The 19,987-nt window shown below is 29.9% G+C and overlaps 1 protein-coding gene across 5 annotated transcripts in view; it reads right to left on the reverse strand.

The window, feature by feature from the left end:
* Nucleotides 1–222: 222 nt before the first annotated feature.
* Nucleotides 223–19,987, reverse strand: part of LOC130669273 (homeotic protein distal-less) — a 63,274-nt gene continuing 43,509 nt past the window's right edge. For 4 of the 5 annotated variants that reach the window (XM_057472056.1, XM_057472053.1, XM_057472055.1 and 1 more), the window contains exons 3-5: nt 3,332–3,482; nt 2,111–2,426; nt 223–1,958 (exon numbers count right to left, since the gene is read on the reverse strand). In XM_057472056.1, coding sequence (XP_057328039.1) covers nt 1,940–1,958; nt 2,111–2,426; nt 3,332–3,482 — 486 coding nt within the window. In that variant the 3' untranslated portion in view covers nt 223–1,939. Of the gene's footprint in view, nt 1,959–2,101; nt 2,427–3,331; nt 3,483–19,987 lie in introns of all 5 variants that reach the window. The other variant, XM_057472054.1, reaches the window with a different exon arrangement.

Here is a 19,987-nt window from a genome sequence, read left to right on the forward strand (position 1 = left end):
CCTTCTTTTAATACGTCTATAGTTTATACTTATTGTTACAATGTTACAACCGGCTTTATTGTTACACGTATTTTTCTTTTTTTTTTTTTTTTCTTATGTTCGAATTGATATTTTGCGCAATCGAATTCGTGCTTCCAATTTTTTTCAAACCTTTATCATCATTATTATTATTATTATTATTATTATTATTATTATTATTATTATTATATTTGTTTCTCTGTATTCGGAGTAATATTTTCATGGAACTATAGCTTTGCTTATCGATAAGAGCCAAAATGATAATAATAATAATAATAATAATAATAATAATAATAATAATAATTATAGTTGAATGGCTTGACTTGGCTTGGATAAGATAAAAAAGTGTATTTTGTATTGTCTTTGTATCAATGAGGAAATATTTTGGGTTAATGTTCAGAATTAATATCCGGTTTTTTTTTTTTTTTTCAAGACTCGTTAAGCGGCAGGTTAATTAATTTTTTTTTTAATGCTTACTTTATTTTTATCGGAAATTCTGAAACAACCACACAGAAAAAAAAGAATTTTTTGGCACAAAAATTTTTTACTCGCCCCAAGAAAATTTTTTTCCAACCCAAGAATGAATTTTCTCAGAGCAAGAAAAAATTTTTTGAGTCAATAAATTTTTTCTCGTACCAAGAAATTTTTTTTTTCTGTGCGGGAAATTTTGATATTTTTTGCATTTATCAGAACTCGAAATTTTCGAAAAATTTTTCAATGTCTAATTTTTGAATTTGAATTTAAAACTGTCAATTTAGATGTCGGAAAAAAAATTTGTTTAAAATTTTGATGAATTTTCGTACCGTGACTCGTTACTTGTAACTTGTAACTACGGTACCACGAGTACCGCAAATCGTAGGCCACGCGCTCCTTGCGGTTATCGTTAGTTGGTTATGATACACAAGAAAAAACTCTAAATTGCACCGAGGGACAAACTTTTACGACAACTTGACCGCAATTCACGATTCCACGGTTCGTTGTCGTCCAAACCCGCGACTTAGTCAATTTCCTCGTTATTTTTTTTACTCATTACCCCAGTACAGGACACTTGTATCAAGGAATAACCAAAAGAAAGTACCGTAAAAAAAAGAACTCAACATTTTATTTTTTTCTCTAAAAAAGTTCATTTTTTTCCCAACAATTTTTTTTTATTTCATAACGCGGAAAGACGACAGACCAATGGCAATAATTAAATATATATATCACGATTGTTCATAACTTTTTTTTTTAAATTGCAATTACTCATTACCTCAAAAATAATTAATTCAAGTGTCGCCTCAAGCGGTTTAAATTTAAATTTTACGAAATACTGATGCCGTCATCGCGAGTTTCCGCGACTCACTTTGTGCAATAGTTCGTTTAAATTCTAAACTTTTTACGAAATAAAAACTAAACTGAGCTGAGTAAAATAGAGGAGAGTCGCGAGTGAGTCCCGATGTAAATATTGTTGTGTAAAAATTAAAAACATTGTCGTCGTTGGTTACTCCGGGTCTAGCCACTAGATGAAAGCGCGAGACCGTAATCTGCTGGGGAGTAGATTGGATTAATACCCTGGAGTATTGTTGCGAGAGACTCGGAAGATGTCGAGTAGGTCAAATTGCCCAACTTTACATTAGTGGATTTATTTTTTTTTTTTTTTTTGTTTATAATTAAATTTATAAATTACTGTCTAGTTATTTTTATTTCCGCGTTGACATGTCAATCAATAAATTAATTTATTTATTTATTTATTTATTTACATGTGAAGATGGTCGAGCGCTCGGGCACCATTTCGTCGACGGCTTACGTGTTTCCAAACGTTTCGCACCTTTTGTAATTTTTTTCTTTAGGGCAGCGGGATCTGCAAGGACCTCAGGTCTCACGGGCTGGATGTCCAAGTCCTTGATTAATTATTTGGACTCTAGAGTTCCCATCGTCTTCGTTACACTGCGGGCCAGACCCTGGAATCAAAAAAAATATTTATTAATTAGACTTCATTTTTTTTATTGATTAGGGGGTGGGTTGAAGGGGAAAAAAATTTAAAATTTTATCGAATTTCAGGTGGGGAGGGGGTGGGTGCTGAGAAAAAAAATGGCAAATTTACCGTACTCACGTGAGTAATGCAGCAGGGTTGGGGTCCGTTTGGTACCACGAATACTGAGGCATGTATCCTCCGTGATGAGGTGGGGGCGGAGGCGGGGGTGGATGGTGCCCAGGCGTGTGAGGGTGATGGTGAGTGTGTGGCGGAGCGTGGGAGTGCGGATGGTGTTTCATCTCTGTGGCCCAGGCTGACGCTGGCGGGCTCTCGTTGTGCTGAGGCGACATTTCGCTTCCGGGGGATGAACTCCCCGGGGTGTTCTCGCCTCCCCCTGGTCCTATTCCGCCCAGGTAACCTGTCGTTGGACTTCCGGATACTGAACTACCTCCACCTGAAACATTAAAATTTTTTTTTTTATAGAAAATGTCAGTTTTCACAAAAATTCAGATTTCAAAATTTTTTTAGTGATTTTGCAGAAGAAAAATTGATGATCCTGAAGTTAGCAGACATTTAAAAATTTTTGAATTTTCGTATTTCAACAAATAAATCGCGAAAAAATAAAATAAAAATATGCACATGTAGAAAATTAAAAAAACTACAGGTGCAATTTTTTCAAAAAATTTTTTTTTTTACAATTTATTGTTTAAAAAAAAGTCCAAAAATTATTAGACGTCGGCTAACTTCAGTATCATAAAAATTGACTAAAATTATTTTTAAAAAATTAGTTAGGAATTGAGTTTTTAAAATTTCTCATTAGGGGAAGGGGGGGCAAAACGGGATACTTAACGAAAAATTTAGTTTTTAGGGACATAAATATCGTAAATTGGCTTCATTTTGATTCTATTTGAAATAAATATAACGAATTTTAGACTGCCATCAGAAAAAAATTTTTATTTTCTGCGGGCAAAATGGGATATCCCAAAAAAAAGTAAATTTTTTTTTTTTTTTTTCAAGTGAATAAAATTGATGTAATAAAGTCTTTCTAAATTGATGTAAGTAATAAAATTTACTCTCAACATATTTTTAAAGAAGTTTTTCCTTGTTATTTCTTTTCAAAATTTGAAATTGCCGCCAATATTATACTTTTCGCAAAAAATATAAAAATGTTTTTTTTTAGCTTTTAATAGTGTAAAATGATACTAGATGTCATTTTTGAACATTTTCCAAAGTTTTTCGAGAAAAAAAAATTTTGACAAAATTTTGAGGGTATCCCATTTTGCCGGCCTATCCCGTTTTGCCCCCCTTCCCCTAACGGTACTCGTGATGAATGAATTTCCATTTGCTAATAAAACTCACCGCCTTGCATAAGACCCCCAGGTTGTCCAGGTTGAGGTGATGGACCACCAGCCAAGAGATTGCCATGCTGTCCAGGCCCGCCGCCGCCCTGCTGCGCAGCCTTCATCATCTTCTTGTACTTACTCCTCCTGTTTTGGAACCAGATTTTCACCTGCAACATCAAAAATAACTTTCATCAGTCACCGACTTCACTTAAAACCTCTCCCTCCATACCCATAAAATCTCTCCCATAAAACAAATTTAAATATTTTCATTTCGCAACCAGGACAATCTTCAATAGTCACGTATCACTACGGAACGTGATCACACGAATTATCTGCGCGTATTGCACATTACTATTATTTTTTTTTAAATATGTTACTAGCATTTCCTTGCTTACATAACTCATAGGTACACGTACTTCGAGATGATCCTCATCATCATCATCATCATCATCATCGCCATCATTATCATCGAAAGAAAAAAAAATTCATAAAATTCCTCTCAAGATTTAATTTCATAAAATAAAATTACATAATTCAAAGTTTTATAATTTTTTCAGTGAATTAAATTCTCTTGACAGTAATCTTAATTTTATATTTTAACATTACGACTGTTGTCGTAATTTCAATTAACTAAAATCATATCTGATTGCCCGCGGTCTCTAAATTAAATCGAGTTCATTAATACCATAAAGATAAAAAATCGTTTGTTCCGCTGATGTCTTTTACTAGTTTTTTTTTTATTTTTTTTTTCTAATATATTTTTTATTTATTTAGAGCAATAATATGTATGTATATATTTTAGTCAAGTGGACATGAGGTTGAAAGAGAGAGAGTGAGAATGGATAAAAAGGAAAAGGGGAAGGGAATCCACGCGCGGCGTGCCGGCGCGAATAAATCTCTTTCTAATTGCTGGATGAAAAAGCGCGAGGTTGCACGGTGGATGGCGCCCGACAAAGGACGCTCAAACTAACCAGTACATTTTATTTTATAATACTTAACTTATTTACTTTTATACTGGTTTACTCATTTTTTATTCACCGATTTATGGCTCTGTCTCATATTTTTATGTCTAATAAGTATTTTAAAACGTATTAACCAGTTGAGCCGTCGAGTTTAGATTTATTGGGATAAAAATACATTTCAAGAATTATTTTACTGGTTTTATTCGCTTTTTCTTCCAATAAACTACGAATTATTATCATTATTATTTTTTTAAATTCGGAAATTGAATATTGGAGTTGTGAGATTTATTGATATCTTAGAGATTATTTGAGATAATGAGACTTTGAGGGGGTCATTGGAAAGGAAATTTGATGGCCTACACTTTTTACGAGAATAAAAAATTTCGTAGGATTGATATTTTAAAAGATATTGACGTCTTAAGTTTTTGAAAAAATAATTATATATATTTCCAAAAATTTTCAAATTATTTAAACGGCTGTAACTTTTTAAAAATCGGTCCTACGACATTTTGTAAAGATACAAAAGTTGTAGGAAATTGAATTTCCTACAATATGAGTCCTCTCACAAAATATCCTAGGATCAATATTTGAAAAGATATTAAAGTTTTAAGCTTTAGAAAAAATAATTATATGTTTTCAAAAATTTCCAAATTATTCAAACGGCTGTAACTTTTTTAAAATCAATCCCACGAGATTTTATAATCAGACAAAAGTTGTAGGAAATTAAATTTCCTACAATATTGGTCCTCTTACAAAATATCCTAGGATCAATATTTGAAAAGATATTCAAGTTTTAAGCTTTAGAAAAAATAATTATATGTTTCAAAAATTTCCAAATTATTCAAACGGCTGTAACTTTTTAAAAATCAATCTCACGAGGTTTTATAATCAGACAAAAGTTGTAGGAAATTAAATTTCCTACAATATTGGTCCTGTAGCAAAATATCCTAGGATCATTACTTTAGAAAATATATCCATCTAAAGTATCCGAAAATAAAAAACCACATGCACAAACTAAAAAAAAGTTTTTAAAGTTTAATTATTAATCATTAAAATATATAAATATAAAGTAGCGAAGTAGTTTTGTAGTTATGATATTTCTTTAGTGATAAAAAAAATTTGATAGCTATAAAAATGTCTAGAACAGACATTAAAGTGAAGTAATAAATATAATTTAACAAAATTGATGGGACGTTTAAAAATTAACCTGCTCGCTACTGGCTACTGAGGAATTCCTAATACCTAGTACCTGTAATTTTTTTTTCAGTTATAAACTTTTGTTTTTGATTCGCGTTTTTTACAGCCACTTGACCTGTCACGTGTATTTTTAGTTTTTACATGTGTGCTGGCTGTGTGTTGAGTGCATAGTAGACTAGCAAGTCTCGAGGCTATAAGAGGGTTTTATCGACATTCAACAGCCGTACCGGTGGTTGATGCTTGAGCTAACTAAGCAGTCGAGAATATTATATGGCATGAACTACAAGCACCTTCAACCCTTTCTTTATTCTCTCAACTCAAAGACATTTATAACACAGTGACATTTGTTCGCCGATTAATCGAAAATATCAAAGACTGGCACTTGTGTGTGCTAATATCAAGACATTTATATTTATATGTATACTTTTATCTATGATAATAAAATAAAAGTAAATATTCAAGTACAAGATTTACAAGAACTTTATAAAGAATTTTGAATTTAATAATTCAACAGAAGATTTGTTTTCTTTAACTCAAATTAATAGAAAAATTTCAACTGAACAAATCAAATCACTAGATAAAAATTTTTTCATTTTTTTGGATATGGAAATTTTATCACAAATTTTAATATTCAAATTTTGGATTTTTTCAAAATTTTTAGATGAAGAAAAAAAAATTTACACAGACAGATTTTATCAAAATTTCCTATGATTCTGAAGTTAACTGACAATTAAAAATTTTTGAATTTATTTTCCAGCGAATCAATTACAAAAAAAAAAAATATTAAAAAATGCATATGTAGAAAATTAAAAAATATAAGTGCATTTTTTTGAATATTTTTTTTTTTTGTAATTTATCGTTTTGCATAAATTTCAAAAATTATTAGACGTCGGCTAACTTCAGTATCATAATTTCCTATATTTTTTTTTTTATTAAATCTTAATAAATTTTGAAAAATAAATTCAAGAAAAATTAAAACTCAAAAATGTATAATTTTAAATAAAATGAAGAAAAAATTCAACTCTACCGCGTCTGTTCCCTACAATAATTATGATCCTGCCGTTAGCAGACAATTATCAATTTTCGAATTTCTTTTTTCAATAAATAAATTAAAAAAAAAAAAACTAAAAAAATGCATGTGTACACTGATAGAAGGATTTTTTTGTATTTAAAAAGATTTGTTAATATTTAATAAATAATTTATTAGAGGATAGGTCCTTAACAAATATTTATTAACAGTTAATAAATCATTTATTAGCAGCGATTTTTTTGTGCTAACCAAATATTTATTACTATTTAACAAATGATTTATTAACATATAAAAAATGATTTATTAATATTTAATAAATCATTTATTAGTATTTACACACTGGATTATTAATATTTAAAAAATTCCTCTTATTATTTTTAGAAAAGTTTTACATTAATCTTTTCGTGATGGGAAATCTGTAAATAAAATAAAATTATTTATCAATAATAAAATTATTTGAAATAATTTTTTGAGAATAATGAATTGAATTTAAAAAAATAAATAGTTGTAAAATAAAAAAGAAACCTACATATTCATTATATTTTTTATTTAAACGAAGTCGTAAACCAACACTAGGGATTATTTCTTTTTGGGCCTCTTCTCGAGTTTTAGTAAGGAATTCACCAAGGATTTCAAAGTCAGTTATATGGTTTACTAGAGTGGGAATACAAAAGTAAATTCATAAATTTAGTGTTAATTTTAGAAACGGAATATAAAAAATAAAATAGGATGACAAGACAATGAATAGGTTAAGTACTGATGCTACTGAATATACCTTATATATAACTGTCAACTTATTACAAAAAATCGAGTATAACTCACTTAAATCCCACGATTGTAGCAAAGCTTCCATTTTATTAATTGTTTTCTACAAAGTATAAAATAATAAGCACCTTATCGTATGAAAATCATGTATATGCATATATATTTTTTTACAACTACGCGTTAAGTATAGCCATCTATCAACACCGACAACCAACAAAATATTTTTTAACTATTAACAAATCTTATTTGGTGGAAATAAATATTTTTTTCAATATATTAAAGCTTCTTAATAGTTACAAAAATTTTGTTCTCATAAAAAATAGATTTTGTTAATACTAACGAATATTGTTAATAGTAAAAAAATATTTTTTCCACCCAAAAAAATATCTGAAAAAGATTTTAATAAATTGATTTATTAAATACAAACAAATCCTTCTATCAGTGTAGAAAATTCAAAAAACTCCAAGTGCAATTTTTTAAAATATTTTTTTTTTAATAATTTAGTGTTTAAAAAAAAGTCCAAAAATTATTAGACGCCGGCTCACTTCAGTATCATCAATAATTTTAATTAATTCAGTCCTCAATTATCGATTTTTGATTTAATTATTACAAGACTAGTCTTTGTGATCTAATTATAAGTAAAATATATAAATTTACAAGTAAAATATCCAACAGAATAATGAATAAAAAAAAATCTAATTAATGATCATTAAATAATTTAAAATTACCATGAATTAAATAAAAGCTGACCTTTGAAAATATGAAATTAGTGAGAAATTAAAAATAATTGTAGACATTAAAAAATTATGCGACACTTGTGTATCAAATTAAAACATAATATATTATATATATAATATATAACAAGCAATCTAGTCAATTAGTTATCTTGATGATAATAATTAAACATAATTCAAGAATCAGCAGTCGATTAAGTTGTTATTTATTATAAAATGGGTTTTGTCGGAACATAAATTAAGAGGACAACAATAATTTATCAGGATAATAATAAGATACTGGAAAGTAATGAAAGTGGAAGTAAATAATAATATTATATATATAATGATAATAATGACGATGATAAGGATTATAAAGCCACCAATTTCAGCGGAATTATGTGTCGCTTTAACAACTTGATATAATGTATCTAATGACTATAATAGCAGGGATTTATTAATAATGCAATTGCATCGTGTAATAGTACATCAAGAGCACGAGCTGGTGGTTAAGTCAATTCATGTCCACATGTCAGCTAAAAAATCTCAGCAGCAGACTACCGTCTGTGTGAAGGATTTAAATATACCCGAGTTGTCTGTCTACTGGCTTCAAATTCTACTTCAATCGATAAATTATCTTATCATAAATATGATCAAGCAGAAAAGTATGTGGACGCAGGAAATCATAGAAATTTTACGTAAAATTTTCTATACTTTTTTATTGAAGAAATTTATGGCTGCGAAGAAAATTGAGAAAAATAATCGGAGCTCTAGAGCCGGGACTGGGAATCGAACCCAGAGCCATTTGGTTACGCGCCGAGCGCTTTGACAGTTGAGCCAACGGAGTCTATGCCGAATCCTGTTATAAAAGGGGTTATCAGATATTACCCATACGAAAAAAATATATATCCGGATACATTCGGGCAAATCTGGAATAAGTCGCATATATGCAACATATATATGTATGTCTCATATATGCAGATTTGCCCGGATATATCCGGATATATATTTTTTTCGTATGGGTACAGGCTGAGTTTTTCTCGGAAAGAAAAAATTTTAAGTAAACTACAGACTGCAGATTGATGATCTACTGCACAGAAAAAAAATTTTGAGTCAAGAAAATATTTTTGAAGACAAACGTTTTTGGGAACCAAGTCAAGATTTTCTTGAGCCAAGAGAATTTGTCTTGGTTAAAAAAAATTCGTCTTAGTCGGAGAAAATTTCTACTTTATCTGAGAAAATTTAGGTCTCCAAAAAAATTTTCTTGAGTCAAGAATATTTACCTTCAGTCGAGAATTTTTTTTTTCTGCGTGTCTAGTCTAGCGAAAAGCATTTTAAATTTTTGATAATATTCGTTTGTTTAAGAGAAAAACTCGGCCAAAGTTCCTGATTACTGTATTATTGAGATTTTATATAGTGGAAACCTAAACATGCAAACCTCTCAATAAGACAATTTATAGATAAATTGAGAAAAATATAGATAGCCCGGAACTGGGAATCGAACCCAGACCAATTCGGTATCGCGCCGAGTGCTCTACCAGTTGAGCTATCCGGCACTATACTACATTCCGTTCAATTTGATCTTTAACTTATTGAGCCACACCGTCCTTCGTACGGTAATACACCATTTTATATAGTGGAAACCTAAACATGCAAACCTACTGTATTAGTGCAACGAAGATAATACTGTTCTTTGACATTAACCCCTTGGATGCGAGAGAAAAAGCAGTAAATGCCCCTGATAATTTTTCAGATTCATTGAGTCACGTCTCTATCTAATTGTACGCGTAGAAAATTAGTGGAGACGCAGTTGCTCTAGTAAACTAGGATAAATCGAACTACATTGTCTAGAGTAAAACCAATCTGGAGTAAAAAAATATGTGGTATCGACACTTGTGATCCCAGAAAATTCTCTATATGTTAAATAATTACTAGTATGTAGTTGAGATGCCTTCAATTGTAATAAAATTTCATTGCTGATATTTTTACTTGAAATTGAACGAATGTCTAATTTTTCCCACTTAAACATAACTGTCATTTTATTTTACTGTCCATTTTACCTGACGTAGAACTACTTTATATTTTTTTAGAAAAAAAAATATTTCTATAGATATAATTATATATGACGGTTATTATATTTATTTTTGTAAGGTATACGAGGGTGGAAAATATAAAAATTAAAATAGAAAGGGTGAGTACTGTAAACAAATATTTACTGTGGGTTTGTACTAGGGGATTTTTTTCTACGCTCAGTAAACTATCCGACACCCGCTGAGTGTTTTGACATTTCTTACTTCTGTCTAAATCATTTTTTTTTAAATTCAAATTAATTTTTCAGATCAAAAAAAATTTTTTTTTGCTGTCAATAAAAATTTTCTTTATTTTTATTATTATCAGATGCTGAGTAATAAAAACGCGTCATTTTGTGATGTCACAGTGACTAGACGTAACATTATGTTGATGGTGGTTTGATAAAAAAAAAAAAAAAATATCTCGTATTTTTCCTACTTATTTATAAATTTTTAATTTATTATAATTTTGTTATTAGTCATTTTTATTTACCTCCATATATTTATTTATTTAATTTTTTTTTTTTTTTTTTTTTTTTTTTCAAAAAAACTTTGCGTAGGAATCCGCTGTTTTTAATTACACGCAACTCACGTAAACTTAAAAAAAAATAAGTTTAAAAATAAAAAAAAAATAACAATATAATGGTATAGGCGCTGTAACACTCGGAGTATTTCTTTTGTGTCCAACATTGGCATTCGTTATTTTATTTTATATTTTTTTTTGTCCATATTCATAACGCACGACATGGAGGAGAGTTGCGTAACACCCCTAACGTCACTCCCATGTCTCGTCAACCTTCTCGTAATTTTATTTTGTTTTTTCACTCTACTCCGTCATATTATTTTGTTTTTTATACCTACATATTATGAGTATATATTTGTTATATTTCTGTATACTGTCGAGTATGTCAACCCAGTGGTTGTCATCTGTGTTAATCCTGAGATAATTAACTTAATATTCATCAATAAATTATTATTATCATTATTTTATATCCACATTTCATTTTAAAACCTTCAATTTTCATGTCAAATATTTTTATGATCCACCTGGTTATCCCGCGCTCATAAATTATTAATTGAGATATTTTAATCACGTTTTTTTTTCAATTTTAATTGAAACATTATTCTGGTAGGAAAAAAAAAACATTTTCTGCGGACAAAGAAAATTTAATTACGAAAATTATCTCTCAAGATCGTCCATTTTACCCGCTTTTGATCGGAGGCTGTCTTGTGAATAATTTTGAGCGGGAAAAGTTAAGAGAATGTACAGAAATAATAATTTTGTCAGTTATAATTCAAAATGGAAAATAAATATCGACAAAAGAGTGAAATTTTTTGGATATTAATTTCATCGAAAATTTGTGGGATAATTTTGATCCACTAAATTTATGAGAATTTATGTTAGAAGACATTTTGACAGCTACCATTCAAATTTGGAAATAAATATCGACGTAAGAATTGAATCTGTTTGATATTAATATCATCAAATATTGATATGAGATAATTTTGATCTACTAAATTTATGAGAATTTATGTAAGAAGACATTTTGACAGCTACCATTCAAATTTAGAATTAAATATCGACGTAAAAATTGAATCTGGTTGATATTAATATCATCGAAAATTGATATGAGATCATTTTGATCTACTAAATTTATGAGAATTTATGTTAAAAAACATTTTGACAGCTACTATTAAAATTTGGAAATAAATATTGACGATAGAATCGAATTTGTTAGATATTAATGTCATCAAAAATTTATATGAGATAATTTTGACCTACAAAATCATGAAAATTTTTATAAGAAGTCATTTTGAGATCTCCCACTCAAATTTGGAAATAAATATAGACGATAGAATCGCATTTGTTGGATATTAATTTCATCACAAATTTATATGAGATAATTTTGAGCTACAAAATCATGAAAATTTTTAGAAGAAGTCATTTTGAGAACTCGCACTCAAATTTGGAAATAAATATAGACGATAGAATCGCATTTGTTGGATATTAATTTCATCAAAAATTAATGAGATAATTTTGATCTACTAAATTTATGAAAATTTATATAAGAAATCATTTTGAGAACTCGCACCCAAATTTGGAAATAAATATTGACGATAGAATCTAATTTTTTGGATATTAATGTCATCAAAAATTTATATGAGATAATTTTGACCCTCAAAACCACGAAAATTTTTATAAGAAGTTATTTTGAGATCTCCCACTCAAATTTGAAAGTAATTATCAATAATATAATCGAATTTGTTGGATATTAATTTCATCAAAAATTGATGAGATAATTTTGATCTACTAAATTTATGAAAATTTATATAAGAAGTCATTTTGAGAAGTCTCACTCAAATTTGGCTATAAATATCGACAACAGAATTGATTTTGTTGGATATTAATTTCATCACCCGACCAGGGCATGAAAATATTCGGATTTACAGCATAAAATTATACTTCTGCAGTTAATATCAACTGTTACTAATAAAACTACCGCCAATTCTCCACCCAAAACTTCCAAATCGCGGCTCTAAAAAATTTGACATCGCAGCTGCGCTTCAGTGAATCATTTTTAGGCCACCGTACTTAATCATCGGAACTTAATTAAAAAAAAAAAACTAGCAAAATAGTAATTTGTCTTACAAAGTAGCATACACATAAGGAAAGACAAACTTGTAGCAATTGGAAGGTGGGTACCTTAGTCACGGTTAGCAAGCATCATCATCATCACGATGGTTTGTCGGACAATCTACGGTGGACAGGACTTGAAGAGCAAGCGGAGACAGGGAAGAGTAAACAGTAGAGTGGGGGTTTATTTCTTGGTACGACAGTCCACACACACATATACGGGCTTAAAACTCACCTCAGCTATTTTAATATATATCTATATCTATACTGCACAAGTAGAGGACAAATGCAGCAGCAAGAGAGTAAGGAACGTCCTCATACATATATACAAATGTATAAATGTATATATGTGTGTGTAGTTGTATGAAGCAGCATAACAACGAGTAGAAGAGAACGCGACAGTGCCAGGCCGCTCCGCGGAATAGAGGTACGAGCGGGGCAGAGAGAATGTCGTAGCGTGTTCATCGAGGTGTAGTTCCTCGTCCCCTGGATAGAACTTATGTAGCTTATGTATGTATACTTGTGTAGCATATATATATAGAGGTTCGGTATTGGTGAGCTGCAGCGTGGTCAGCAATGTCCCACAAATGTAAACCACGCTTGCGTTATTCGCCGGTAAATTGCGCCTCCACCGAGGCGGAGACGTTACGTTGTGGTTGTCGTTGGACATTTCTATGACTATACTACCGTCTCGAACTCATCCTTCATCCTCGTGAAAAATACGACGTGTAATGACGTTACACCGGCACGACGTACTGGAGTTTTAGATAGATAGACGTGACGTTCGCGTTTTCCGGCACATCCGCTCTCATTTCTCGTCCACTTCCCGTGACGTGAGTTGGGTTTTTTTATATACTTGAAAGTTGCTGCAATTTATTTTTTATTTTTCGAAATTATTTAGCTTTTTTTCAACAGTTATTTATTTATAATGAAAATTGCGGCGGAAAAAATTTTGGGCTTTTGGAAAATTATAAACTGAGCGCTGTAACTTTTTAAGGATTGGTCGTACGGCATTTTATAATCAGAGAAAATTTGTAGGAAATTATCTTCCCTATAATTTTGATTCTGATAAAAAATTTGTTAGGATCGATATTTTAGAAGATACAGCCATTTGAAATCTTGTAAAAAGTATATATATTTTTTTCCAAAAATTCCCAAATTTTTTAAAGCGCTGTAACTCCTAAAGAACTGATCCCACGTGATTTTTGAATGAGACAAAAGTTATAGGAAATTAAATTTCCTACAACTTTGGTCCTGATAAAAAATATCCCAAGTCTGATATTTTACAAGATAACGCAGCTTTTATGTTAATAATGAAGTTTTCTTTCCCAAATCATTATGACTCATTTTAAATTTGTTTCAACTCATAATAAAATAATTGATAGCATTATCTCATTGAACAAATCTAAACACGATTAAAAACTTAACCTACAGACTCGTCACGTCAGTGTTTTTATTCGCGCGTTAATAAGGCGTGAACCTCCTGGGGTCACTGGGAATCAACCGGCTGTATGCTGGTACACTGCATAGTAGTTAAGTGGGTTAAGGTTATGACATATATATATCACCTTATTAAAGTATCAGTCATCCGACTATTTAATCGATTGTAAAATTCAATTTAGCTCAATTGCCCGCAAACAAATGCTACATTTAAATTAATATTTCTTTCGTTATTATTATTATCGTCTTATTGTATTGTATTCTATTATATTAGACGATAAAGATCAAATACAATAAGATTAAGATGTAACTAGTGCTACGTCATCCACTTACTTTACCCTGCGATAAATGTCGATAGCCCTTTTGCAAAAAATAAAAAAAAAACCCACGTGCTTTAGTCTTTAAATTCCGCGACTTGCTGTTACTTCAATCTCACATTTATCACGAAATGTCGAGTGAAGATCTGAGTTTTCATTCGACATGTGCACTAACGCATGGCAGTAACATTTATATATATATTTATAAAGAGACTTTTACGGAAATTGAGAACCTGGGAGTTGTAACCGAGGTTTTATTTTTCTAAGATTTTTATTTTATTATTTATATACATATTTTTTTTATATAAATATGTGCAATGTTTATGTAGACTTGTACACACGTGTTGAGACAAAAGAACATTTTTCAGAGACTCCAAGCATGACGGAAATTCTCACATTGTAAAAGCAACTTGACATTAAAATCGTTGGTGCCGATATGAGAAATATTATTTTTATTATATTTTTTTTTTATTGTTGTGATATTTAAAATGACCTCGGTGATATAATTATGAAATAATAGTTGACATAAAGATAGGCAATTTTTATTTTTACTATTATTATTATCGTTATTATTATTTATTAGGTGTCGAGATATTTAGATGCGTCAGATTTTAATCTCTCCGACAAACAGCCGTAGAAAAACTAAAAAAAATTTATTACCGAGCTCAAAGTATCTTTTTTTCACTCCCGTGGCAATGAAACTCATAAATAATTCCTAGGAATTTTTTTTTTTTAAATTTGAGCTCAGGCTCAATTACCAAAAATTCAAAATTTCCTTCAATGCCCAAAATGTATGAAAAAAAAATTTTCTACCCCATTTTCCATACCTTTTTCCACAAACTCATACTTTCAGCTCAAATTTCCTGTTTTTTAAATTTTTTTACGTCAATTCCTTCCTGTTTTTCCAGCCGTCCAAAAATTTTCAAATTTTTCTCCCCATTAATTTTTTAATTTTTTTCTTAAAAAAAATTATTGAGCGCATGTTAAACTACAGACTCGAACCTCTAACAAAAGATTTGTTCATTTTGCCTCAAAAATTGTAGCTCGAGTTAACACAGGCATTGAAAAAAAAAATTACCACGAAAATGAAAAAATCAGCATGAAAATAAAAAAGTAATTTATGAATACTTAGCTATTTATTCACCTGTTAAATAAACTATACAGTGAACTAATTTGTAGAAATATTTATGTATGCAAATGAGTAAGAAAAAAAAAAATAAAAAAACAAAAAGTCCTTATGCAAAAGAGTAATGAATAATTTAGATGATAAGTAAATTCACGGCCACGGTCTTGTAACTATTACACTCGTCCACCGTTACGTTGCCTTCGTCCTTCGCATTTTCGCCAGGATAAAGGATAAAATTAACGCGGGAGAGTTGACGTATGAGTGCAGTACAAGAAAAAAAAAAAATAAAATGTTTAAGATATAATACATGAATTCATGAAGATAGTACTGTAATGTAAGCAAAGGCAGTGTATATATATATGTATATATATATATATATATATATATAATGTAACGTATATATAAGAGAGGGCAGGGCAGGTTCGGTCACCGGAACGGACGTTCTTTCTCCCGACGAATTTAAACGTTACGGTCCTGTGATCCTGGCAGTCTCACGACCACGTGATTTCGTCCAGGAAATGCATCCAACTCCTGCACCCCGACATCGCCACCTTCTCTCGCTCGGAATGTCCCGAAGAATTTCTATTCTTCTTTTGTTTATTTCGCTTTTTTATTTTATTTTTTTCTACATTAGATAAATATTTTTTAAGTAACAGTAAATTTACTTTTATTTCCATACTAACCACAGTTCAGGGTACTTGGCTCGATAAATTACTGGGTAATTTTACGCTTTTACTTTACCACTATTCAATAGCCGATAAATTGTTACATCGAAATATTAGACATTTAATTGCCGGTAAATAATTGCGGTCATATTCATTTTTTATTGACAATTTAGATCTAATCCCCCTTCCTATTTTTATTATGATCCTGAAGTTAGCAGACAGTTAGAAATTTTTGAATTTTTTTTTTTAACGACTTAATTTAAAAAAAAAATAAAAATAAAAAATATGCTCATGTAGAAAATTTAATAAACTATAGGTGCAATTTTTTCAAATATTTTTTTTTTTATAATCTATTGTTTAAAAAAAAATCCAAAAATTATTGGACGTCGGCTAACTTCAGTATCATTTTTTATTTCGTCTATTCTACACACAGAAAAAACAGATATCTTGAGTCAAGAAAATATTTTTGAAGACAAACGTTTTCGGGAACTAAGTCAAGATTTTCTTGAGCCAAGAGAAGATTTCTACTTTATCTGAGAAAATTTAGGTCTCCAAAAAAATTTTCTTGAATCAAGAATATTTACCTTCAGTCGAGAATTTTTTTTTGTGTGCAGTATGGGAGGGGAGGGGAGGGGGTAAAAAATAGGGTAGCCCTAAAATTTAAAAAAAAAATGCGTGACTAGAAGATAGTTACGGACTTATGAGCGACAATGTTATGTCTTATCTATTTCAAACATCTTCCAACTCTTTTCCATACATATATACATATATATAGGAATATATAGTAAGTAAATGTGTTGAATGTGCGAGAAAAATAATAAACATGTAAGTTAGTAAATTAACACTCGAATACTAGGATTTAGTCCCGCTTCGCGATGCATGGCGTCGACTTTTTTGCGACAAAAAATATATAATAAAATAGATGTCTCATTACTGTCTGATTTAAAACCCAAAGCCACCTTTTTTTCAATAAATAATTCAAAGCATACTAATTATTTATCGTGATAGAATGCAATTAAATGAGTAAACTTTATATAAATTTTCCGGTTTTTTTTTTATTTTTTACAACTTTTCGCAATCGACGCAGTATCACTAACAGTGCACTTGTTTAAACGCAGCTTTACGCACGCATGCTTATAAATTACCGCTCCGGAACTTGTAACGCACTACTATGATACCGGGTTCAAAACATCTTAATGTTTATCGCGGGATTTTAAATAATTCAAATAAATTTTTTTTGTACAGGAAAAAAAAATTGAAACTGTTCATTTGAATATTTTAGCTGATGTTACTATTTTATCTATCATCATGCAATAAAAATTATTTCATCATAATAACAACACTCTAATAGTAATAAAAAAAAATAATTACAATTACAGATTAAAATCAATGATCAATTAAAAATTATAAATAAAACGTCAATCATTATTTATAAAGTAATCATGACATTCCATCGGTATTCATTAAATATATATATATATATTTGATTAGAATTATAATGTTAATTGAAATAAAGATATTTGTAGTGACAAAATGTCATTTTGTATGTAATTAAAATGTAATCAAGTGCCATGTTTAGATATCAATTTAAATAAATTAACGCGTACTGTGAAAGTCAGTAAATTTATTTGCATTTTTTAAATCTTTTTTTTTTTTTTTTTTGTAGAGGTCAAATCCTTTATCAGTATAGTCGAAGCTCCCTAAAGTTGCTCTCTTCGTACAGGACCATTCTCTAAAGTTGATTTTTCCCCTTCTCCCTACTCTGCATTCTCGCTAGGATAATTGATTCCCCTGTGCGCGTTTCGATGCGTCACAAAATCAAAACAAACTGTGTTATACATATGCGTTAAGGCTAACCTCAAATCGTGATTTTTAATTTATTTTTGATATTTTAATATTAATAAATAAATAATAAAGAAATAAAATGGAAAATACTTAGAGTTTATAAAATAATCACTAATTTGAAGCATTGACTGAACTATTATTTGTCGACCGGAAATTTAAAAAATAAACTAATAAAATTTATTACGTCTCGAAAATATCCCGAGTCGAAATTTAGAGCCTATATAGGTCCCTATAGCCCTGAATAGATCCGATTTAGAGCCCTGTAGTCCTGTAGCTCCGACTTTGAACCCGGAGGTCCTAACATTCACTGAGAGGTCCGATTTTGAGCCTTCAAGTCCGACAATATTAGTCCCGTAATAATAATAGGCCCTAAATCGGACCTAATTTTACATAGAAACAGACTCTATTTAGAGCCTCCAAGTCCGAAATAGGTCCGACTTTAGAAGGCTCTAAGTGGGCTCTAAATTTCGACTCGGGATACTTTTGTTCATTGATTATAAGTTTCTCAGATGGTTTTATTAATGATAAAAAAATTTTATTTCTAGGTTAACTATATCGCATAACAGAATATGTATTTAATCAATCATAAAAGTTTAAATCGCGCGCCAGAATTTTGAATTCTGATTCGTTTAGTAAAAAGAAGAGTGGGTGAAAATCCGAGCAACTTTAGAGAGCATATCTTGTTAACTTTAGGTAGGGCAACTTTAGAGAGCTTCGACTGTATCTTTGTTTTGGCGAAGGAGGTGAAATTTGAATTGAGATCTGGGTGATGAGTAAAAAATAGTTGCGTTATTGGTTTATGCTACTGAATAGTATCGTATATATGATCGTATTTTAGATTCGCTTGAAACATTGGGCTGTGATCTGTGTGTGTGTGTGTGTGTGTGTGTGTGTGTGTGTGTGTGTGTGTGTGTGTGTGTGTGTGTGTGTGTCTGAGTTTACTTATGATGTGGAATAGAGACCGAGTGAAGAGGCTATAGGCTATTGTATTGCATTGTTTCGTGTTTAGCGGCAAGGTGAAATTATGTAATGAGGAGTAGATTGTATCACGAGTTAAGATCGTCGTCATGTAAAGCCTTTGTATTTGCTATACAACCGTGTTTTAATGTTTATTGTCAAGACTTTAGTTTTTTTTAAATTATTTACTACACTGTAAAAAGAGCGGTGGTAAAAATTCACTCAATATAACACCGCGCGGTGTTAATTTGGTGTAAAAAAAATTCCACGGAAATTTAAATTTTACTATGTACATATTAATTAGACTGATTCAAAAAAATCGATTATTTTTTTTTTCGCAGATTACTATTTTCCATTTTAACAACGCGGGAAAAAAAATTTTTCATTTTTATAATTTTTTAGCTCAAAATTTTATTCATTATAATTTTTCAGGAATAAAATTACCTACAAAAAATTTTCCATGACATTTTGTGATAAGTCTGATAGTTTTGCCAGAAAAGTAAAAAGATCTCAAAATTTACTATAAATTTGACTTGAAGCTCAAATAACATTTGAACAGATGGATTTATCAAAAAACGATAAGACATTTTTTGTAGAGCCTTCGATTCCCTACAAAAATATTTATCGCTCATAAAAATCCGTTAATTTGTTTGTAAGCTAAAAAATTATAAAAATAAAAAATTTTTTTTCCCGCGTTATTTAAATGGAAAATAATAATTAGCGATGCGCGACCTCTAAATATTAAAATTACGAGCTCTGGTTTTCACAGACTTCTTTTTTCGGTACTCCGAAGATATTTCAATGCAGGATTCAAGAAAAAAAAAATAATCGATTTTTTTGAATCAGTCTAATATTAATGTTATATGTAATATATTTAATAATTACACAATTTTATGCCCACCGTTTAAATCACCAATAATTTAATTTATTACATATGAAAAAAAGTCTATT

This window comes from Microplitis mediator, chromosome 6 (assembly GCF_029852145.1).
Source record: "Microplitis mediator isolate UGA2020A chromosome 6, iyMicMedi2.1, whole genome shotgun sequence".
NCBI lineage: Eukaryota > Metazoa > Arthropoda > Insecta > Hymenoptera > Braconidae > Microplitis > Microplitis mediator.